The following is a 25,105-nucleotide window of genomic DNA, read 5'->3' as shown; positions in this document are numbered from 1 at the left end:
GACACTTTTTTAAGCCTGAGTAAACCAGCTAGCTAGCTAGTCCAGTGAGCTGCTTTCTATACACATTTAATGTAAAGTGCCAGATTAAACGCTATGTACATAGTTGTAGTACAGCACATTTTCTAATTGCAGAAGAGCAGTGAGAAACATAGGTGTTGCTTAGAATTTACTGCACCTAGAGGGCGCTGTTCAAGATCAAGTCTTGGTCTGGGTGAAGTATTATATCAGTGTAAGTTTGGGCCACATACTCAGAGGCGGAGGGCACATCCTCGTCAGAGTGAGCTGCCTCATCCTCTGACTGGTCACTGAGGAGGTCACATGGCAGTAAGGAGGCAGAGTCAGCGATCTCCAGAACTGGAGCAATGCTAGGGCGGCGACTTCCTTGTCCGTTCTCTGTGGGTGGGGCCAGTTTGGCCGTGTCTCCGGTTGGGCTGGTGTTTTGGAAATCCATTGCAACTGTTCCTACAGGAAACACAAACTTGTAAATAAATCCCCTCGTTTTTGTAAGACTCAGTTTTCTATTTGTTGCCCCGCAATAAATCAGGTTTACATTCACTTTAAATTCTGTATCAATAAGTTTGAGTTTCTGCTTCTGACTGTTTTGTTTCGATGTCAAGAAATGAGAAAAAATTGCAAAAATGTAAAGGATGTTTTTGACTGACTTTTCAAATCATAATTAAAATATTTCCGATTTTATTTACAAACACTAATGTGCCTTGAATTGAAAGGTTAGAATCTTCGTCTGCAATTTCTCCACTTTTTTCACTGAGTTACAAGTGAGAAATGATTTATGTAATGTTACAAAATGTTTTTGTAATCTCTGGTAATAAACACTTTAACCCTTTAAACTCGACAGCTTACAACATCCAGTATTTAGTAACTCCTTAGACAGCAAGGCAAATTGGTTGTGTTATTCTAAAAGGGGAATTCTACCGATTTTGCACAATTTCTGCCTATTTAAATGGTGAAGTTGTAGATGAAGTCATTCAGAGTGATTTGGTCTGAAATTATCCATTCTAGAGAAACGGTGGTGATAGGAACCAGACGTCCACCTCTAAAAGCTCCATCACAGAAAGTTACTACATGAAATGACTGGCTGATGTCTGAGACATTTTGTTTTATAACAGTTTGGAGAAGGTTTTGGCCTAAAACTAAAAATATACTCATGGTGGAGGGGTACATGAAGGGCCTTGTGAGGCAATATAGTCCCCAAAGAAAGTAAATAAAATGTCTATATTTGTGTTGTAGTCATGGTGACCACTTGTTCCTATCACCACCACTGTAAAGAAACCTGAGTGTATACAATCAATCATTTCAGACCAAACCACTCTGAGTGAGACTGTTTAAATCTGAACTATTGTTCATATTATTATGAAAAATGAAATTTTGAAAAATAGATTAAATTCTTTATTTTATAAGAGTGAGGAAATGAACACTGGACCTGCCGGCAGCTCCTGATCATTTAGAAGGCTGTAAGGGTTAAAAGTGAAACGTTCATGCAACTTTAGCTGCTTGAAACCTACATGCAACTGTTATGAAACTTGAGTTGCACAATGTAAAAGCATCCTACAACTCATCTGCAACTTTGTAGAACAAGCTTCATGAAAGGACCAATCAAAATGCAGTGTGTCAGGTGATCACATGATCAGTGAAACTTTCATGTATGTATTTCATCATCAACATTCCATATAAAGCTCAGAAGACTCGTGTTGGTTCGCTGGTGGTTTTGGATAGTAAATAAAATGGCTTTGTAGTCATGGTGACCCCTGGTTCCTATCACCACCACTGTGGAATGGAACACTGGACCTGCCAACAGCTCCTGATCATTTAAAAGGTCAGAAATCTCACCCATGCTGGCGATGATGCTGTGGACGGGTAATCCTGAGGGGCTGTTCAGAATGTCGCAGTGGCCACGGTTCTTGCCCTGATGCGCCTCCTGTCTGACGGTGAAGGCAGAGTTTTCCTCCTTTGTTATGTTGATGTAGTAACAGGTGTCTCCAGCAGCCATGACGTGTCGGGGTCCGGGGTTCAGCAGAATGCTCTTATTGTCCTCTCGCTTTATTCCTATCAGACACACGCCATACCTACACACAACACAGAATTCACACGCTGAAACCTTCATGCAGCTTTAGTTGCTTGAAATCCACATGAAACTATGGTACGAAACTTGACTTGCGTAATGTAAAGTATTCTGCAACTTATTTGAATCTCAGCCACAACAGCTGCAACAATCTCAACTGTGAGACATACTGTTAAATAATTGACTTCACTGGATCAAAAGACAAGAAATGAAGGTGATTTATTGGTTGAACAGAGATCCCTCTGACTGACTGACTGCCGGTAGTTTATGCATATATACATGCCATAGAATATATATATATATATATATATATATATATATATATATATATATATATATATAGATATAGATATATATATGTACACACACACACACACACACACATATGGTATATATATATATTCTATGGCATGTTTACAGCATGGTTATGTTCATGTTATATAGCAGTGTTACAAGTTAGTCTTCTACAGTCTGTAAAAAGTACTTAAATATTATGAAAAATTTGAATTTTGAAATGCTCTATATTGCTCATGCCATTCTGACAGACTGTAATTTACTACAGGAAGCACAGGGTGTGATAGTTAAGAGGTTGTGATTAGCTGAAGCCTCATATACTCACTTCTTGTGTGCGTGGAACGCAGCATAGGTAAAGCTCTTGTTCTCGTATTCTCTGAAGAACATGCTGTCGCTCAGGCGGATGTGGTACACTTCATTACCGGAACAGCGGCCGTACATCCTTTGCCACTGCTCCGGAGACTGCTGACCCTCCCTGTGGTTATTAACATCTTATTCCATGCTTAAAAGTCCTATTATACAGTTATTAGCATGTAATAACCAACAAGTTTAACTATAAATGATGAATAATATGGTAACAGCACATAGAAAGAATGAGATGGCATATAAAAAGGCTGAATATAATGGAAAACTGATTTATTGAATTTTTGAGTCTGAAGTAATACGCAAACCATGTTACATTCTCATACTGTGCAATTCACTTCCCAGTCCATACAGTCACATATGCAAATTAAACTACAGAAACAACCCATTTCAAATTCACTGTTTCTGTGATGTCACAAGAACCAACTCATTTACATATACCCTCCTATTCAGCCTACAGCAGTTTAGCTCCACCCACTCACACTGAAGTTTAGAATTCACTGTTTCTGTGATGTCACAAGAACCAACTCATTTACATATACCCTCCGATTCAGCCTACAGCAGTTTAGCTCCGCCCACTCACATTGAAGCTTTGAATTCAGTTTCTGTGATGTCACAAGAACCAACTCATTTACATATACCCTCCCATTCAGCCTACAGCAGTTTAGCTCCGCCCACTCACACTGAAGCTTCGAATTCAGTTTCTGTGATGTCACAAGAACCAACTCATTTACATATACCCTCCCATTCAGCCTACAGCAGTTTAGCTCCGCCCACTCACACTGAAGCTTCGAATTCAGTTTCTGTGATGTCACAAGAACCAACTCATTTACATATACCCTCCCATTCAGCCTACAGCAGTTAGCGCTACAGGGCAGTGAATCAGAATGGACCTCGTTTACATATATCAGTCTTAAAGACACAATAACAAAGAAAGAATTATTTAGTTAGAAGAGGACCTCAATTGAAAAAACAACAAAACAACAGCTGCAGGACGTGGGCACTTTAAGTATTACCAATTACCAATCAATAAATAATAAATAAATAGTAAATAATCATTAGCAATCGAGGTGATCAGCATCTATATACTGTGTTTACTAATCAATCAAACAAACAGACAGAGGTGGGCGATCAAAGAGATGCTGAAGATGTGTGGGTGGATAATGAAGAAGGACAGCTGCAGAGAGAGGTCAGGCTACTCACTGCCCACGGGATGTGTGGACCAGCAGAGTGACCAGAGTGGACGTGGCTGGACACAGGCAGTTTAGAGCCAGCAAGGCATACTTAAACTCCTCCTCACACACGACGTGGTCTACAGCAGGAAGCAAACCCACCACTTAGAGCAAAATGATTGACACTCATGGAGAAGATAGCTAAGAAAACAGTGAGAGAGGCTGAGAGACAAAATCACCTGCAAATTTAACGTGGAACTTGTTTTCAGGTTTGAGGATCTGGACGTAGAGAGGGCAGTTCGGGGCGAAATCCTTCACTGCCCACGCTCGCAATATCGTCTGATGATCCTGCTCAAGAAAATCAATAAAATTAAGTACATATACACAAATAAATCATTATAGCAACCAACTATTGGTACATAATCTATTGATAATCAATACATGATAAGCAGCAAATTAACCTGTAAATTACCTCTTTTGGGTATGTGACAGAATGGGACTTTAGATCAGCCAAGGTGATCAGTAAGTGGTCAACTGAGGTGATCGATAAGTCACCTGTCAAGGTGATCAATATTTGTGCAGTGTAATTTCTGATTAATCAAGGTGATTAGTAGTGGTCAATCAATGTGATCTGTAAGTGATCAGGTGATCACAAGGTGATCAATATGTGTGCAAAGTGATTTCTGATCAATCAAGTTGATCAATCAAGTTAATCAATAAGTGGTCAATCATGGCGATCAGTCAAGGTGATCAATGTATGGGCAATCTGATTTACGATCATTCCAAGGTGACCAAGTGGTCAGTCAAGGTGATCAATATTTGTGCAATGTTATTTCTGATAAATCAAGGTGATTATTAAGTGATCAATCAATGTGACCTGTAAGTGTTCAATCAAGATGAGTAAGTGATCAGTCAAAGTAATGCATGCCATGTGATTTCTGATCAATCCAGGTGATCAGTACATGGTTAGTCAAGGCGTTCAGTAAGTTGTCAGTCAAGGTGATCAATATGTGTGCAATGTGTTTTCTGATCAATCAATTTGATCAGTAAGTCGCCCATCAAGGTGATAAGTATTAGTGCACTGTGATTTCTGATCAAGGTGATCAATAAATGGTCAATCATGGTGATCAGTAAGTGATTAGTCAAGGTGATCAATAGATGTGCAACATAATATCTGATTAATGGAAATGTGATTTCTAATTAATCAAGGTGATCAGTATTTGGGCAGTGTCATTTTTAATCAATCAAGGTGATCAGTATTGGCCAGTGTGATATCTAACCAATCAAAGTGATCAGTATTAGGCAGTGCGATTTCTAATCAATGAAGGTGATCAGTATTAGGCAGTGTGATTTCTAATCAATCAAGGTGATCAGTATGCTGTTGATTGATCAGTAGTGGTTACTTACTGCGGCCATTCGATCCGCCTCGTTTCTGCTGCTCAGAATGAAACAGGCCTCTGCGTCGTCCATCCTACAAAACAGAAATGACCGATCAGGACAGAGATGTCAACACAATCAACCAATCAGAGTGCGGCATTAGCACAGGACGTCATACTGAGGGGGGCTGATCAGATGGTGGGGTTTAAACACAGAAAGAGCTCCAACAGACAGCCAGTCAATCAGAGCAACACTCTTAAAAGTATGGTTCTTCAAGGGTTCTTTAGTAAATAAAATGGCTCTATATAGAACCATGGACACTCAAAGCACCATTTGCATGCCTAAAGGGTTTTCTGCATGGTGAAATGGTTCTTCAGATCAATTGAGAATGTGCTGTGCATAGTTCTATATAGAACCTATTTGAAAATGGTTCCACACTCTTAAAGAAACGGTTCCTCTATGCTTCTTTAGTAAAGAAAATGGTTCTATATAGAACCATGAACACTCAAGGAACCCTTTACACGATTAAAGAGTTCTTTGCATCATTAAAGGGTTCTTTAGATGAAAATGTGCATGAAGGTGCTATAGATGGTTCTGTACAGAACCTTTTTAAAAAGGGTTCTTCTGTTGTTACAAGTTTGACATCATAACACTAGAAGAACCCTTTGGGTGCTATATAGAACCCTTTTTTAAAAAATGTTCTATATAGAACCGTATTAATCTGAAGAACGCTTTCATGATGCAAAGAATACTCTGATCATGCAAAGGGTTCTTTGAGTGTTCATGCTTCTATATAGAACCACTTTCTTTACTTAAGAACCCTTGAAGAACCATCTTTTTTAAGAGTGTAGAAGAACACTTTTTGGTGCTATCTAGAACCCTTTTCAAAAAGGTTCTGTATAGAACCATATACAACCTAAAGAACCCTTGAAGAACCATCTTTTTTAAGAGTCTATATAGCCCCAAAAAGGTATGCTATTGTTATAAGCTTGACACTGTAACAACAGCAGGACCCTTTTGGTGCTACAAAGAACCATTTCATTTATTAAGGAACCCTTCAAAGAACTGTCTTTATTGAAGAATGTAAGAAAAATACTACATCCAAATCCAGCCGGGTGGTCCGGCCCAGTGACTCAGCTGCAAACTTTCAGACTGAAAAGGTGAACACGCCCACCCACGCGAACCGCTCTATTATATAGAGAGCCCTCGCGCGCTAAAAATTCCACACTGTTATTAGCCTCTCACGCTTCCGAGAGCTCAACACCATGGCAACAGATGAAAGGCAGAGACTGTGGGAATGAGGGGAGAGGAGAGAAAGAAAGAAAGAGGAGGAAAAGGGTCTTTCTCAGTGAGGAGAGAATGAAGGAGAGGATCAGAGGAGAAAGCAACTTAAAACTTCACTTTCACTTCTGATTGGCTGACGAAGCCGTCACTCACTTGGCTCTGAGAAGGTCCTGGTTTTTGAGGACGGAGCCCTGCAGGTAGATGACCCTTTGTGACCACAGCGGAATCTGCAGGACTCTCCTCACCTGGCTGTCCGCTTCACACGGACACAGGATCACCACGTAGTAGTCCTACACACACACACACACACACGCACGCAAACGACACTGCGGCTAAATTATCATCATTTGAAACTTAAGTGCTGAGCTGCTCTGACTCGACCGCCCTTTCTGTCCACTGAGAGAAATGAAGAAGTCAGCTGACCTCTTTTATTTTAGGTCAGCCAAAACATCAAGTAGTTAGCTACAACCACAAACACATGCATGCGTGCACGCTCTCAGACCTGTGTGTGTGGGTGAGCGTAGAACTCGTTGAGGAAGTCCATGAGCAGGTCCATTTTGAGGGAGCTGACGCAGAGCACGGCGTGTTTCTCCGTCTGAGCGCGATGACGGCTGTAGTTCCCCCCAGACTTCTGTCTCTCCATCCACAGATAGATCAGCTCCTCGAACTACAGCGCACACATAAACAAGCAACACAGCCATTAATGAAAACTCTTTTTGGGGTCTATGGAACAAATGCAATACAGCCCATCCCAAAACTACCCAATTAAAAATGGAAAAACCTGGAAAATATACTTTGAATAGCTTTATAAAAATCCAGAATGGCATAATTTAAATTCAATCCAGGTCACAATCTCAAATAAAAAAGTCCTGAAATCAAAAACATCTTATATAACAATGTACAGACTCAGTGATCATATTTCAGAAATAGAAAAAGGTGCCATAAAAACACTGGAGGCTCAAAAAAGCCGAACAACATTTTCTCTCCTCGTGTAGCAAATATGAAGATCTCAGAGAAGATTATTTCAACTCAATTAACACTTACATCCCATCATTTGAGGAGAAAATGATTAAAACTGAATATATAACACCAGAATGTGTTGAACTATGAGCTAAGTTTGTTTACAGCTGTAAACATACTTATATAGCAGTTATAGCAGTTAACAGCTTTACAACACACAGAGAACAGAATGAGACAGCGCCTTAAACTAATTCCAGGTGAATATATTATTTATTTAGTATTATATGTATGTGTATGTACAGATATTACATATATCTGTTTGCATGGGTGTATAGATTTATGATTTCATGATGAATGGACCAAAAGAAACGACCCAAAATGACTTGGAAATAATTCTGGTTCTATTGACTTACGTTAAAAGTGAAGTACGTTTTTTCCTTCTCTGAGTTTTTCTTCCGACAGCAGCAAATTAAATATGTGTGTGTGTGTGTGTGTGTGTGTGTGTGTCAGTGTGAGTGTGTGTATGTGCGTGTGTGTGTGTATCAGTCCTATATCAGGCCTCCTACCTGCAGGGGCAGCACTACCAGGGCCACACAGATCATCACCACCACCAGCAGCTGTGAGGGCCAAATCTGAGGGGTGACGTCCCCAAAGCCCACCGTGGAGAAGGTGACGATGCAGAAATAGAGAGAGTTAAAGAGAGAGAGGCTGTTTCGTCCCGCTCGCTCCAAATGCTGGATACCACACGTACTGAGAGAGAGAGAGAGAGAGAGAGAGAGAGAGAGAGAAAGCAAAATTAGCACAAGGTTAATTCATCCTTATTAATTAGCCAGATAATGAAATTTTCACAAAATGAATGAATTCATTTGAGAGACACAGAGACAGAGAGAAAAAGAGACAAACAGAGAGAGATACATAGAGAGAGATGCACAGAGAGAGAAAGAGAATGACACAGAGGAAGAGAGAGATACCGAGAGAGAGAAAGAGAGGGGAAGAAAGAGAGACAGAGAGAGAGCAAGAGAGAGACAGACAGAGAGAGAGAGATGCACAAGAGAGAGAAGGAGAACGACACAGAGGAAGAGAGAGATACAGAGAGAGAGAAAGAGAGAGACAGACAGTAAGAGAGAAAGGGAGAGAGAGAAAAAGAGAATTTAACACAAGGTTAATTCATCCTTTTTGATTAGCCAGATAACGACATTTTTACAAAATGAATTCATTTAAAAGGAAACCTAAAGAATCAGAGTCAGGGGGATGTCAGCAGGGGCTCATCTCTCTCTTTCTTTTGCTTTTGAGATGCTCTTTGCTTTTCTTCACTACACTGTGTTGGTAGAAACATGTTGTTATTTCTATAAATATATAAATATGTTATAAAACCCCTTTACAATGCCAGTAATCGTGATGTTCAGCTTTGAGTCACCCTGCTAACAGGCCTTTTAGCATAATGTAAGGATCAGCATAGCCTGTATTAACAGCACTGAGAGAGAGAGAGAGAGAGAGAAAGAGAGAGAGAGGGAGAGCGAGAGAGAGAGAGAGAGAGAGGGAGAGAGAGAGAGAGAGAGGGAGAGAGGAATTAACGTCGCTGTCAAACAGTGAAAGTTGGACCCAGACTGTTTCAGTGACGGCTTAATTGGACCCCGTCACGCAGAGTTTCTGTTAGAGCTCCACAAATGTGCTAAATCACAAAAGCTTTAGAGCACATTCACCACCTCACTGACAAAGAGCTGGAACTCTTAGGGGGGCTTCACTCCGGACGCGTTTTTCTATTGTTTTCAATGGGAGTGATGTGTTTTTGCATGTTTGGTGCCTCATATTTTATGTGGCCTGCGCGTCTCTGTCCTGTTCGGAGCGCTCCGGGGGCTCTTTCTCAAAAAAGTTGAACTCCAAGCAATCAGGAAGCTTAAGTCCATTTTATCAGCTCCACTTACTATATAGGTGCACTTTGTAGTTCTACAGTTACAGACTGTAGTCCATCTGTTTCTCTGATACTTTGGTAGCCCCCTTTTACCCTGTTCTTCAGTGGTCATGACCCCCATGGACCCTCACAGAGCAGGTACTATTTGGGTGGTGGGTCATTCTCAGCACTGCAGTAACACTGACGTGGTGGTGGTGTGTTAGTATGTGTTGTGCTGGTACGAGTGGATCAGACACAGCAGTGCTGCTGGAGTTTTTAAACACTGTGTCCACTCACTGTCCACTCTATTAGACACTGCTACCTCGTCAGTCCACCTTGTAGATGTAAAGTCAGAGACGATAGCTCATCTGCTGCTGCACAGTTTGTGTTGGTCATCCTCTAGTCCTTCATCAGTGGTGACAGGACGCTGCCCACAGGACGCTGCTGGCTGGATATTTTTGGTTGGTGGACTATTCTCAGTCCAGCAGTGACACTGAGGTGTTTAAAAACTCCAGCAGCACTGCTGTGTCTCATCCACTCGCACCAGCGCAACACACACTAACACACCACCACCACGTCAGTGTTACTGCAGTGCTGAGAATGATCCACCACCCAAATAGTACCTGCTCTGTGAGGGTCCATGGGGGTCCTGACCACTGAAGAACAGGGTAAAAGGGGGCTAACAAAGTATGCAGAGAAACAGATGGACTACAGTCTGTAACTGTAGAACTACAAAGTGCACCTATATAGTAAGTGGAGCTGATAAAATGGACAATGAGCTTAGAAACAGGGAGGTGGTCATAATGTTATGCCTGATCGGTATGTAAATTTTGAATATTGGAGATATAGGCACAATTTACGGATTATACATATATATCTGATAGGTGAGTGAATACATGCATAATAAGCTCACCGGACAAAAAACTAGTCACTTGTGACTGGAATGTAACTAATAGTGTGTAATACCTCCACAATCACGAATAACAGTTGTGATTCAATTTGGCCTGGACTGGACACGGATGTAGGCGATGTCAAAGACAAAACCTGGTTGTCCAGCAGCTCATTGTCGGCACTGTGGTCACCTCAACCAAAGTAAATAAAACACCCCCAGAACATCACAGAGCTCCTCCAGCTTGAACCACACCTTGTACACAGTCCTCATTGAAGGCTTCCTGAGGTCTATGATGAACAGGGTGCCGAGCAGAAACCAGATTCATCTGACCAGATAACACATGTCCAGCCATGATCAGTCCAGTTTTTGTGTCTCTTTGTCCACTGTAACCAGGCAACTTTGTGAGCATTAGTGAGCAATGGTCTCTTGCACACCACTCTGTTCCCTATGTTCATGGTATGCAGTTCTCTGCTGAACATTCTTTCAGAAATTGGTTGTGAAGAACCTGTGTTTGACTTCTAGAAGCAATTCCTGCCTGGAAGTGAAGCGATTTTTATTCACAAGCTGTGAAACATGCCAACGGTCCCTTTCCGTCAGTTTCGTCTTTCAGCAACAATTCTGATGAGAATTTCCTGTAGACTGAGATTTTTGCCACTGCTGGTCGACCCGTATGACCGTACGCTTCGATACACCTGCAAATTCAGCTACTTCTTTCACACTGTGGCCTTTGGCAGCCCAAATGCAATCACTCCTTCTTGCCAGTCATTAACATCTATTTTATGACCCATTTTCCACACATCGAACGAGACATTCGCTGCACTGTACCACCTTTTCTCAATCTATGAATCCTGTCGCTCACCCCGCAGGTATTTATAGCCCGATCATCCTTGTGCAGCGCCATCTGCAGGAGCCTGAAGTTACTCCCTTCTTAAACACACAAGGTGACAAATTGTTTAGCTGGGGAGCTTAAATGCATCATACATGTCTGACATACTGAAAGAGTTTTTTACTAGTTACTATTTTGGAGATACTTGTTTTTCTTTGGACAGCAACAATATGTTTTCTGTCATATATCTTAAAATATATATATATTACACATATATATTTCAATAAGCTAATATATGTGTGAAATATATGTCCCATATTTGAAACTGGTCAATTTCAAATAGGTTGTCATATATATATCACATATTTGAAACCCATATATTTCCATATATCGGATTTCTGTATATTTTTAGTGCCGACCAATCTGACCTAAAGTGACCATTGTAACGGAGAAGGTCTGCAGACCTTCACAGATGTAAACCACGACATAAACAAAAAGCAGCTTTCTACATGAGGAAAAAGTTTTAAAAGCATCTAAATCAGGGGTGTCAAACTCAACAACTAAAAGAACCGTTAATATAAGATCTCAACAAACCCGTGGGCCAGAGAACGCGGACATTTTGTTTTATTTTTAATTAAAGTTGTGCTGTAACCCAAACTGACCAGTTTATTTAAAAATACGCAAAAACTTCAGCAGTAAAATGCAGACACTTGTAGTAGAGCTTGAAATATTACATGAATACTTAAAATATTGAAAATGTAAACGTCCCCAGGAGCTCAGTCTTTTATACCTACCTCTCTGATTGATCTTGACGCCTGACATCCTTTCTTCACTGCACGTTCATTAAGACTTGGCCTCAGTTTCTGAGCTGCTGAGCTGACATTAAGTGTTTATATTGGCTGAACTGCAGCTGAAATTCTACACTTTTAAAAAGATGGTTCTTCAGGGGTTCTTTAGTAAAGAAAATTATTCTGCATAGACACATGGGCACTCAAAGAACCCTTTACATGATTAAAGGGTTCTGTTTGTTTCGTTTCGAGAGACAGAGACACTCACCCTGTGAAGACGAGGCAGAGCAGTGTGCAGATGAGAATCAGAACTTGGTTGAACATGGCTGAGTGTGTTCTCTGGATCGCTCTGTGCAGATCGTTCTGAAACACACACACACACACACACACACACCACACACACACACACACACACAGTCTTCCTGACTCACAGAGTGACTCTGAGGCCTCATTAAAGCAGCATAATCAGCACAGACACTGAAACACTCGCAGCTGGAACCTTCCAAACTCACGATCATGTTCTCCAGAGCATGCTTGGCCAGCCAGCAGTTGAGGAAGACGGGGATGAAGAGGTTTCTCAGAGTGGGCCAGAAGATCTGTGACGGGAGAGAGAGGACAGTACAGGTCAGCAGGTCAGTTCTTTTCCAACACAGATTCCTAATAGGGGCTGGTATACAGGCTCACGCATCATACCAACTGAAAGTTTTTTTAAGCAGGGCTGCTCAAACTTTAGCCCGTGGGGACGTTTGATTGGCCTGGAAAGTTACCCTGACCCCACCATCTCACCCAACGAGAGAAGAAACGTTTTTATACCATATATAACTTACTCAATTCTTCTCTTCCTTATGTAGGAAAATAAGAGGAATTTTTAAACTGTTTATTTGTATATTGCTTTGTGTTTTAGGTCTTGGCCCACCACAAACAGTGCCCCCCAAGACAAAGAGTTGGCAAATTATCAGTACCTTTATACTGACATGCCGCAAATAAGCCCCCGTTGCTCACTAGCAGCTCAATAACATTTCACACACTGATAGACAACAGTGTCCAGGTTTACTCGATAACAATAACATAAAATAATAAAATATTTTTTTTGATCAGTTATTCAACATGTCTGAGTAACTTTCCATTCCGCCTGTAGAATGACCACTAGGGGGCCTGCATAAAGAGAATAAATCAATTAAACATTGCATTCGGAACAAAACCTTCCATCTATATTTTTGTAATTTTTCACAATTTTCACATCATTTAAAAACACCAGCTGCCCTAAATATTGAATGAAAATTTCATGATGAATGGAGCAATAGAAACAGTCCAAAAACTAATTGGAAAAAATTCTACATTAAATTATATTGAAAGTTAAGAAAGTTTTTTTGTTTCTCCTGTAAAGTTACCATTTTGGAGATACAAACTTTTGTATCTAGTTCTAATATGGTTCTAATTAAAAGTGAAAGGACACTAAACCTATAAAAACAGGTTTGTTTAAGCAGCTAATCTGGTTTTATTTGTATAAAAATTATATAAATACACTGGCCATTCTATGCAAAAATACAAATTCGCTTGGAACAGTATTTCAGCACAGATTTGTTACAGAACTGATCCACCACCAGAATAATTTCCACCACCAGAATAGTTTCAGGAGTGCTGCTGGATAATATTACCTCAGCTAAAGTTACTGGAAATCAGTGCTTAAATGGTGCTGCTAAATGAAACCTCTTCTGTGCCATAGAAGTTTCTTGAGCAGTTGGTTTCATTTTCACAGATATGATATCTCTCTTCAGTAAAAAGCTTGGAAGGGTAAGTGTTTAAAAGGTTAGTATGAGTAGATTTTAAATGTTTGCTACCAAGACAGTCAGGTACCACTTCATTTTGTCTGAAATTGGTGTAGAACACATTGCTTTCAGTGGACTGTACTCCCTATGAGAGATAAGCAATTGTCTGCAAATTACACCACAAGTGGCAATCATAGGGGTCCAAGCACTTAGCGTCTTATGGTGCCAGTATAAGCCTTTCAGCAGATAAAACACAAATGACAATGAGTTTTTAGATGGCCCCTATTTAGAAATGTTGAAGAGGGATCTTAAAAGATGTCTGCCAAATTTCATATGCACTGACATTGGTATGGTAAGCAATAAGTTATACACAAATATTTAAAAATACCTGAAAAGCAGTACAGTTTTGACATGGCCTGAATTGCCATGGTTGTTGAACTCAATAAACTGAATACTTCATCTTTCAAGGGCACCCAATCCTGGTCCTGGAGATCTACCAGCCTGCAGAGTCCAGTTATATAACACACCTGCTGCAATTAATAGTCAAAAAATAGACACACAGTGTGGATCTCCAGAACCTTGATTGATCCCCTCCATTGTACAGCAACTACCCTATTCCCCTATTTCCCTATAGGAATGCATCATAATGCTTAATTTTCACTTAAAATAATCATTTACTAAGCCAAATGTTCTAAGCCTGTGGACCCTGTACAAGGGGTTTGTTTTAACTTGTCCCATTTTTCACTGCAAATTTGCATGTCTGTATTTTGTAGGTGTGAAATTATTAGCCTCAAGATTAAATTTTACCATGTCTGCTGCCAAATGTAAACCACACTGAATAATATATGTGCATAATGTGAATAATACATACAAATATATTGGATATATTGTGAGTAATTATAGAGCTCTTAGAATTTTTAAGTCATTTATTTGGCCCCTGAACAGGAACTGTGGCCCCATTACAGCCCCATCTAAAAAAAATCATAGAATGGCCAGTGTCTGTGGTGGTCCTGTGGGTAAACTTGGTGAAAGAGGGGCTAACAAAGCATGCAGAGAAACAGATGGACTACAGTCTGTAATTCTAGAACTACAAAGTGCTCCTATAGGGTCAGTGGAGCTGATAAAATGGACAGTGAGAGTTGATACAAGGAGGTGTACTTAATGAAGTGGTCAGTGAGTGTATACTGATCTGAGAGAGGCGTCGTGAGAATGAAAGGTGTGTTTACCGTGATGATGAAGGGGACTGTGTTTAACATCTCCAACAGAAACGACACCTGGAACATCTGCTCCCAGATGTTACCCTGAGAAAAACACACATATAGTCACTACACAGGCAGGCGATGCCAGGATCTCAGTCCTAAAGGTGCACAGAGACAGGTCTACCTTGTAGCTGAGGTACATGAGCAGCATGGCCTCCAAGAAACTGATGGACGCTACTATCACCTAACATGTACAGAACACAGAGCACACTCAATTCAACTCAATTCAACTCAATTCAGTTTAATTCAATTCACATTTTTATGTTAAGTGTACATACACTGGAGTGTGTCTGAATAAACTAGAATTATTGAAAAAAGGGATCAAGAAAGAATAACATATGAAAAATTTATGTGGCAACAATTCTTTACATGATGCCTTAGAAGAACCACTTTTTTTGCAAATGAGTGTGAAGAACCACTGAGGTTCTAGAAAGGACACTTATATTCCTATAAAACCTTTTCTACATTACATCTGTGGTTTACACAGGGTTCTTCTGGGAACCAAAAGTGGTTCTCCTGAATCATTCTTAAAGAACGTTCTAAGCCACATTATTAAAAAAGGATAAAGAATACGCACAGAAAAAAGGCAAAAAAATGCACAAAAAAGCAGTTAAGTATGTTGTTTTCAGTATTTAGTGTGTCCACTGTAACTGACTTGGACTTTAGACTAAAATCCTTTTGCTTTGAGTGACTCTATACCTTAATTATGTTTATTTTATTAAAGCAGATGATTGAACATTCCATTTTGTCACTACCAAAACAATCATAACACTAAACTTTACAAAATGTTTCAATAGTGACTGTTTCAGTGGTGACAATTGTAGCTCATTTTGAGCAGAACTCAAAAACATTAGCCAGTACTAACAAATACAGCTTTAAACAGCTGTACACACATAAAATCATCATATTTTTCTTTAAAATAGAGAAAAGTTAATTAATTGCAGAAGATATGTGTTTCAGTAGTGACAGTTCTCAATGTTCCACACTGATCAGACTTTGGGACACATTTACTTCAAAACATGGGAAAATGGGATCTATCTGCTCACCATGTGGCCATGAGGGACAGGGACGCAGCCTCGCATCCTGCTCTAAAATGCAGGGGCGTGGCTAAAATAAGGCCCGCCTATAGACTAAAACCCTTTGTGTTTCACGTGGGACACTATTTTGTAATTTTAAAAATTAAACTAATGGGTTTGGGTTTGGGATCCACACCTCCCAACAGAAAGTACCCTATAAATGCTGATTTTGTATATATTGTTATATGTAGCTTTCTCTGATAATGTCTTGGGTCAGCTCACCTGAATGGCCCACACAGGAGTTTTCCTATCCACCCAAAAGATCAGCTCCCTGAGCGAGAGAGAGAGAGAGAGAGAGAGAGAGAGAGAGAGAGAGAGTGATAGAAAGAAAGAAAGAGATACAGAAAGAGAGAGAGAGAGAGAGAGAGAGACGGATATAGAGAGAGATACAGAAAGAGAGAGACACAGATATATATATATATATATAGAGAGAGAGAGAGAGAGAGGAAGAGAGAGACAGAAAGAGAGAGACGGAGAAAGAGAAAGAGAGAGAGATACAGATAGAGAGAGAGAGAAAAATACAGAAAGAGATAGAGAGAGAGGTAGGGCATGTGTGGAATAAACAGTATTATATTTTAGTGGACTGTGAGTGGACAGAGTGATGAAGCGGGGCTCTCTCACCAGTTAATCTCGTTATTTTGAGAAGAGCTGTTGCATTTTACACTGGAGAGAGAGAGAGAGAGCGAGAGAGAGAGAGAGAGAGAGATAGAGAGTGAGAGAGAGAGTGAGAGAGAGAGAGAGTGAGAGAGAGTGAGAGAGAGAGTGGGAGGTTGGGGAGAGAAAGAAAGACAGAAGCTGTTAGACTGGGCTTTCTTTCTCATATTTGCAGTCTCACTGTCAGACGTTCACAGGTTCTGACCATGTGTTGCGGAGCTGAGCTGGATTGTCGGTCATGACTCGTATGATGTAGAGCACACACGTCAGAACCTTCAGACAGAAGTTAAAAATACGGATCCGCAAGCCTGCAGAACGAAGGAGAACAACAAGGCCCAGGTCAGGTGATGTCATCAATACTGGAAATCAGTGGTCAACCATTATTATGAGCGCTGGGCCTTTAATTCAGGCCATAAATGTCAAATTTTGCTAAAACGAGGAAAAAAAAGCCACTTAAACGCTAATGCTAACTTTTGCTAGCATCCCAATGGGACTGCAGTAGTGTTAGCGCTAAGCTAAATGCGTTTCAAATGAACTTTTTGTGAAGTTCTAGATTAAACAGACGTGGAGCTTCTAAACGAAATTCTGTGCTTTAGCTGAAGCTTATGACAGACACGTTAGCATATATGCTAATATATATTTGTTTCACAGTGACTCAGTAGTGAGCTCTGCTGCAGAGCTGCTGCCACTATTTTCCATTTCTAACAACCCATTGCTCGTATTCACAGACAGTGACATATCTAGAACCTCCAGAAGGCCTAGAGTGAGATTTTGTCTCACAAAATTGGTTCCACTGATTGAAAACGAAGTGCAATTGATTGATTTCTCTGTCACTTCGTAATTATGCTAATAGTTAATCGAGCTCATCAGGTCTTCTCTCCAGCTCCTGAAGTCCTAACCAACAGGAGAGCTCGCCTAGATTTATCTACATAAACACTTAAAAAAGGTGGTTCTTCAGGGGTTGTTTAGATGGTTCTATTTAGAACCATGAGTTCTATATTCACTCTTAAAAATTGTTCTTCAAGGGTTCTAGTAAAGGGAAGGGTTCTATTTAGAAATATTTCATGTTTAAATGGTTCTTTGCATGGTGAAATGGTTCATTAGATTGATGGAGAATGTGCTGTATGTGGTTCTATATAGCACAAAATAGGGTTCATCTATTCTTGCGATGTCAAGCTTATAACAACAGAAGAACCTTTTTTGGTGTTATATAGAATGAGATACAACACATTCTCCATCAGTCTTACCATGCAAAGAACATTTAAGCACATAATGATTCTATATGGAACTTATGGTTCTTAATAGAACCATTCCCTTTGCTAAAGAACCCTTTAAGAACCATCTTTTTTAAAAATGGAGAACCATGTCATGCTTAAATGGTTCTTTGCATGGTGAAATGACTCTTTAGATTCATGGAGAATGTGTTGTATATGGTTCTATATAGAACCTTTTCAAAAATGATACTGTATGGCACCGAAAAGGAATTGAAACAGTAGAAGAACTCTGTTTTGGTGCTATACAGAACCATATACACACATTCTTCATCAATCACCATGCAAAGAACCATTTAAGCATGAAATGGTTCTATACTTTTTAAAAAAGATTGTTCTTCAAGGGCTCTTTGGTAAAGAAAATTGTTCTATATAGAACCATGAACACGCAAAGAACCACTTGCACGATTAAAGGATTTTCTGCATCATGAAAGGGTTCTTCAGATTGATGGAGAATGTGCTATATATGGTTCTACCTAGAATCTCTATCTTTTAAAAGTGGTTCTTTATAGCGCTCAAAAGTTTTCTTCTGTTGTTATGATGTCAAGCTTGTTACAACAGAAGAACCATTTTGGGAGCTATATAGAATCCTTTTCATAAAGGTTCTGTATAGAACCACATATAGCACATTCTTCATCAATCTGAAAAACTCTTTCATGAGGCAAAGGACCCTTTAATCATGCAAAGGGTTCTTTGAGTGTTCATAGTTCTATATAGAACCAGTTTCTTTACTAAAGAACCCTTGATAAAAATTCAATTCCTGATTGGCCAGTTTTCCAAGAATTTAACCCTTTTGTTTCCATCCAAAACTTAATGAAACAAGAGTAGTGCTGTGATAGTTCCCACAAATCATTAGGCTTTCTCTGAAGGCCTAGATAGCCCTGAGGGTTCTGCTCTGCAGGAGAGAACATGAAGGACTACAGGACGCATGAGTGAAGCACAAATAAATGAGAGCTGTTGATGTTGCAAGCTAAACACATTGATACCAAATAGACAGTCATGACTTACTGGAGCGCTGGTTCTTAATGAAGAACAGTTTGAGTCTCTCCTTGAACGTGTTCTCATTCACATAGAACTCCACGTGAACCCTGCAAGGACAAAACACACGGCTCACAGCCAGGGCTTCATTTGTATATGACGAGAAGACTGAGTACCGAGGGATCCAGCAGGCTGATGGGCTGAGGGGGTCCGAGACAAGAAATTGTGCATTAAAAAGGGGCATCGTGTGTGAGATTTTGCTATATTACCACTAATGAGGTTCTCAAGCATCGAATGAACTGGCAGCCCTGGCACTAGAACAAAATCAGGAGTATAGCATTCAAAAATCACATGGCTGTGTGTGGGTGGGCCACATTTACCGCAAATGACCGAAGATCATGCCATTAAGGAAATTTTTCTGCACTATGTACATTTTGGTGATCTGGAGCCCTCTCTGGTGGAAATGTGTAATTGCATGCAACATATTGTAACATGGGTTGTGCTTCGCACCCTTGCTGAAGGATGTATTTTCGAATTATGTGAGTTAATTTTGTCCTATTTTCATCAAATCCTCATCAGTATAATGTGGATTGTGCATTTGAGACCTAAACTTCAAGCTGGGCCTTCCTTTTGAGCCCGTGTGGGTGATGGATGCAACGTGGTGCTCTGAGGAGTATTTCAGGCTTTACAGGGCGACTCACAGCAGTGCACACTCACTATATTTTGACTCAGGAAAACTTGCAACCATGTTAGCTTTTTTTGTTCCCCTTTAGTTGAAGCAAAAATCTTACATAGTGCAGCTTTAAAAAAATACTGTTTTTGCATTCTTGCTTTCCATTGTCACACAATGTTGCCTCAAGGCAACAAAGCCCGAAAAGACACATTAAAAATCTATAATTTTTTAAAATTTAATTGTTCAGGTCCATTTTATGACAGGAAGGTCAAACACTGCTCTCATACTGTGTGCAATATAGAGTTAGAGTCAATAACAGATACACAGCAACACTGGATTTCTTTACAGCTGGTATATATTATGCATTACAGATGTTGTGACTTCACATTAACATTCATTAGCAACTAACAGCCACTGAGAGAGGCAGTGAGTGAGCGAGAGAGAGATGACTTAATTAGGAGAGGTTTCCGTTGGTGTGGAAAGCTGTCTATGGCTGGACGATCAACAGTGCTGCCTTATAAAGCCATGTCTCAGCGTGTGTGTGGTTATATATATGAACGTGCGTATGTCTGAGAGGGCATTACGGAAGTGAAGCGCCTGTTAAAATGAAAGAAATGCTCATCGTTCGTCCACCAAACCGACGTGTTCACATGTGTAGGCCACAAACACACCACAGCTCTGTCATCACATGAGCATTTCACCCCTGGTCTCCATGGAGACAGCAATACCATCTGCAGTGTTTATGGCATCCACGCGCAGTGCAAACACGCACATAGACGCATGTACAACGACGAGAAGGCAAACTGAGAGAGTCTTAGCTAAACGAGAAAGTTTTTATTGAGTTCTATATAATTGTCTTTTTTTCAGATTTTTAAATATTTTAGCATCAACATTATTCCATATATAACTCAGAAGACTCGTGTAGGTTCTCTGCTGGTTTCGGATAGTAAATAAAATGTCTATATTTGTGTTGTAGTCATGGCGACCCCTGGTTCCTATCACCACCACTGTAAAGACATCTGAGTTGGTAAGTTTCTCTAGAACAGAGCATTTCACACCAAACCACTCTGAATGACTTTGTTTACATTTTAACCATTATATTATGCAAAAAATTTGGAAAAATTGGTGGAATTCTCCTCCCCCCCTTCATTTCTATTGATGGTTTTGTTCCAATTGCATTGCAATGCAATGCTGGTACGTATATGCAAGTATATATGCATATATATATATGCATATATATATACATATATATACATATACATATATATATATATATATATACACATATATATACATATATATATATATATATATATGCACAGCAAAACAGTAATACTAATACTAGACTACTAAGGGTTAACAACACAGTGAGAATGTGAGAGAGAGTGAGAAAGAGAGAGAGAGAGAGAGAGAACATTATATAGAGAGAGAGAAATCTCGTCCCTTTTCTCTGTACCTCTGTCCAGCGTCGCTACCGAATGAGTCCAGTCTCCAGGTGACCACAGCCGGGCTGACCCAGGACGGCGCCGGGCTCTTCGGCTCCATGCTGAGAAAAGGCTGGGCTGAGGACAGCAGCCCGGAGAGAACACAAGCACTCAGACTGCTGTGGAGGGTTTCAAACCAGCCCGCCTACACACTCCGCACAGCACACACACACTCCGCACAGCACACACACACTCCACACAGCACAAACACACTCCACACAGCACACACACACACACGCGCGGCCCGTGCAGCTTACGCAACCACACACAGCAGCAAGCTTCCACCGAGTGATGAATGAGTGAATAAATGAAAGAGTGAATTAAATGTACTGTACTAAAGTCCTGTCAGCTTTTAAAGGGGAATTCCACCCATCTTTCAAAATTTCTCCACAATTCAGTGGTTGAGATGTCATTCAGAGCGGTTTGGTGTGAAATGGTTCAGATGTCTTTACAGTGGTGGTGATAGGAACCAGGGGTCACCATGACTACAACACAAATATAGACATTTTATTTACTATCAAAAACCACTAGTGAACCTACACGAGTCTTCTGAGTTTATATGAAATGTTGATCATAGTTTTTTTATATTTTTTAAAACAATTAAACATTCAGACTTTAGAAATTTATATGTATTATGTTATGATCTCAAGGCATTAACAGAAGGATTAATACATTAAAGAGTAAACATGTATAAAATCAATTTGTGAAAATAACTCTCCCATTTGTTTTGCATTTTTAAATATATATATTTTTAATTTTTTCTAAAGTAAAGTTGAAAGATTTAGATGCATCATGAGCTCATTTTTAGATAAAAAAAACTTTGTTCAAAAAATGCCGTTCCACGTTTTCATGTCACTACCGAAACACAGAGTTTTAGTCTGTAGCCTTATTTTAGCCACGCCCCTGCATTTTAGAGCAGGAAGTGAGACTGCATCCCTGTCCCTCATGGCCACATGGTGAGCAGTTAGATCCCATTGTTTTGAAGTTAATGTGTTCCAAAGTCTCGAAATCAATGTGGGATATTAAGAATCGTCAGTACTGAAACATAGATTTTCTGAAAATATAATGAATTGTGTGTGTACAGCTGTTCAAAGCTGTGTTCGCTGGTCATGTACTGGCTGCATTTTTGAGTTCTGCTCAAAATGAGCCAAAATTTTCACCACCGAAACAGTCACTACTGAAACACTTGGGAAAGTTTGAGTGGTGTTGTAATTGTCTTGGTAGAGACAAAATGGAACATTGAGTCATCTGCTTTAATAAAATAAACATAATTAAGATTTAGGGTCACTTAAAGCAAAATGATGTTAGTCTAAAGTCCAAGATCAGTCAAAAGTCCAGCACATGTTTCGGCTCTGACTTTGAACCTGTTCAGCAGAATCATCCACATCTCCTCTAAAGAATACACCATATGAAATAAACATGCTCTCTCTCTACCTCTCTCGCTCGTACTGTGGTCCATGCCGGTTGCCACAGCAACGTGGGCTCATAGTCTACAGAAATAAACAGTAATGCTGTTGGACCGTTGGTCACGGCTCAGTGTCACTGTCAAACTGTCACTGCGCCTAAAGAAAGTGTGATGAAGTAATAAAGTCCTTCAATAGGTGGAAGTGTTGAAAAAAGAGTGGCACAGCCTTTCACCACTATTCATTTCTTTCTCTCTGTCAGCCTGGAAACCACCTCTTCCTCTCCTCTCGCTCCTTCTCTTCTCCTCTCCTCTCTCTCTATTATTCCTCCTCTCTGGCCATTCTTCTTCTTTTTCTTTCTATTCTACCATCACTTCACTTGTTAGTGCACTAATGTCTTTGCACTGTGTCTATAGTCCTATTGGAGGTCCGGTGATGTGATTTGTGCATGATTTAACTTGTTGGTTCATACAGGATAAAGTATCTTTATAATTTCCCTAAATTACCCCAAAAAGCCTGGAGCGAAACATCATCTCGCAGACGTTAATGTCAGCATAAACGAATAAAAATTCAGATTTTAGAGGTTTATAAGTATTGTGTTATGACCTATTTAAACGCAAGGCACTAACAGAAGTATAAATACTTGAAATATGTTGAAAATATATACAAAATCAACTTGCGGAAAAATATTGCTCCCATTTGTTTTGCATTAAAGATCTTTTTTTTTCTTTCAAAGTGAAGTTAAAAGATTTAGATGAATTATGAGTTTTAAGATAAAAAACTTGAAAAAATGCTGTTCTAAATTTTCATGTCACTAACGAATCACAGAGTTTGAGTCTGTAGGCGGAGCCTTATTTTAGCCACACCCCTGCATTTTAGAGCAGGAAGTGAGGCTATCCCTCATGGCCACATGGTGGAGAAGGGTCTGTCTGCAGACATGCACTCTCAGCCTGACCTGCACCGCCAGCCTATTGACGCCGCTCTGCCACGACAGTGTTTTTGTCAGTTTTATGAGGAAAAACAGCGAAACACGAACTGCTGGGCAACAAGAGCTACACTGAATGTATATTAACGTTGCCATAGTGATAATAAGGTAATTAAATATGGAAACTTTCACAGTAAAACCAGGACAATAAGACATGAATGTCCGGTTTATTTGCAGAAAAAACAAAAAGGCTACTGAAACTCACGAAAACCATGAATCAGCTAGAATTGGTTACCAAAAACTGTAATAGTGATTAAAATAGAACTCATTAAGGATTCTAGAGGGTGTGATGTACAGTCAACGTAGTACCGATTACTGTCTCGTCAACGTCGTCACAACCTCCTAGAAAGTTGTCAAGGCAACGCTGTCATAACTTCACGAGGAATTACATTTCAATGTTGTGACAATGTAGAGAGCACCAAGCAGACGATGTTGTGGGCACGAAAACAGTACATTGTCACAACATAACTGTGTTTGCAGGGCCGTTAGGAATAAAACCTGATGGTTTTGCTTCCTAACGGGAATTGGCTCGATGGTTGCCGTTAGAGGCCAATAGGAAACGATCAAATACATGTGGAATCAGTCACACCTGATTAAACGATCAGAATCCTTTACACTGTGATATCAACCCATCAGGAAAACACAGAACACCATTAGCCACTACTGAAAACCACCAGGAACCAAGAGACACTTCTAATGGGTTCTATGACTTTTTTCAACAGGGAGGTACATTAAATGTAACTCTCTAGCCGTGTTATGGATCAAAAATGGATTAAGTGATGATGTCGCTAAGCAGCAGCAGCAAAGGTTCCTGTGCCGTTGGGCTGTTTCTGCTATTGTGGCAGAGAGTGCCTGTGCACGTGACGTCACTGGGGCTGAGAGTGCATCTGGCTGAGAGTGCATGTCTACAGCCAGACTCTATTGGGTGAGTAATTAGATCCCATTTTTTGGAAGTTAATGTGTCCCAAAGTCTGAAAATCGGTGTGGAACGTTAAGAATTGTCACTACCGAAACACATATTTTCCACAGTTAAGGACTTTTTTGTGTGTTAATGTCTATAGCCCTATTGGAGGTCCAGTATTGTCACTGATGGTTTGGCCAGCTCATACGGGATAAAGGATCGTTGTAATTTCCCTCAATTACCTCAAATAGCCTGGATCGAAATCAACTCGTGAATGATTATGTCAGCATTGTGGGACAAGCGCCACACTTATGAACAATAATGACACGCTGTGTGGATAAGTGGTATATAAACTATTATACAACAGGTAGTTCTGGCCACGCAAGCTGATTGGTTGAGAGGCGTTCTAACCGTGCTGTTATTTCACCATAACATCACGGTTTTTCCACAAACACTGTATCACTCCACTGAGACGCCGTTGCTAAGCAACGACTTTGATAGGAGACACTCAAGCCATTTGAACGTTTTTACTTCTTACTTTGCCACAAACAGAAAACGGACACTTTTAAGATCACATTTGACCGACAGCCGATTTGGTCAGACTCTGAAGACGAGACGACACTAAATTCCCAAACGGTCAGCTGGTCTGTGTGGAGCTGGAGAACGAACGACGTAGCAACGAGCTGCTCGTTAAGGAACTATAATTTGGTGAAGGAACTGCGAAC

At 40.2% G+C, this 25,105-nt stretch overlaps 1 protein-coding gene across 1 annotated transcript in view; it reads right to left on the bottom strand.

Annotated features, from left to right (window-relative positions):
* Positions 1 to 21,169, bottom strand: part of kcnt1 (potassium channel, subfamily T, member 1) — a 36,286-nt gene extending 15,117 nt beyond the window's left edge. The window contains exons 1-18 of the mRNA XM_036588967.1: positions 21,064 to 21,169; positions 18,965 to 19,044; positions 16,891 to 16,993; positions 16,653 to 16,694; positions 16,254 to 16,302; positions 15,080 to 15,139; positions 14,923 to 14,997; positions 12,440 to 12,523; positions 12,196 to 12,290; positions 8,097 to 8,280; positions 7,073 to 7,237; positions 6,724 to 6,860; positions 5,317 to 5,380; positions 4,149 to 4,257; positions 3,941 to 4,049; positions 2,700 to 2,849; positions 1,849 to 2,084; positions 249 to 462 (exon numbers count right to left, since the gene is read on the bottom strand). Of these exons, the coding sequence (XP_036444860.1) occupies positions 249 to 462; positions 1,849 to 2,084; positions 2,700 to 2,849; positions 3,941 to 4,049; positions 4,149 to 4,257; positions 5,317 to 5,380; positions 6,724 to 6,860; positions 7,073 to 7,237; positions 8,097 to 8,280; positions 12,196 to 12,290; positions 12,440 to 12,523; positions 14,923 to 14,997; positions 15,080 to 15,139; positions 16,254 to 16,302; positions 16,653 to 16,694; positions 16,891 to 16,993; positions 18,965 to 19,044; positions 21,064 to 21,152 (2,045 nt within the window). The 5' untranslated portion in view covers positions 21,153 to 21,169. The remainder of the gene's footprint in view (positions 1 to 248; positions 463 to 1,848; positions 2,085 to 2,699; positions 2,850 to 3,940; positions 4,050 to 4,148; positions 4,258 to 5,316; positions 5,381 to 6,723; positions 6,861 to 7,072; positions 7,238 to 8,096; positions 8,281 to 12,195; positions 12,291 to 12,439; positions 12,524 to 14,922; positions 14,998 to 15,079; positions 15,140 to 16,253; positions 16,303 to 16,652; positions 16,695 to 16,890; positions 16,994 to 18,964; positions 19,045 to 21,063) is intronic.
* Between the last annotated feature and the right edge of the window lie 3,936 nt (positions 21,170 to 25,105).

Source organism: Colossoma macropomum, unplaced genomic scaffold, assembly GCF_904425465.1.
Source record: "Colossoma macropomum unplaced genomic scaffold, Colossoma_macropomum, whole genome shotgun sequence".
Taxonomy (NCBI): Eukaryota; Metazoa; Chordata; class Actinopteri; order Characiformes; family Serrasalmidae; genus Colossoma; species Colossoma macropomum.
The sequence above is the reverse complement of the archived record's forward strand: the minus strand, read 5'-3'. Positions and strand labels throughout refer to the sequence as shown.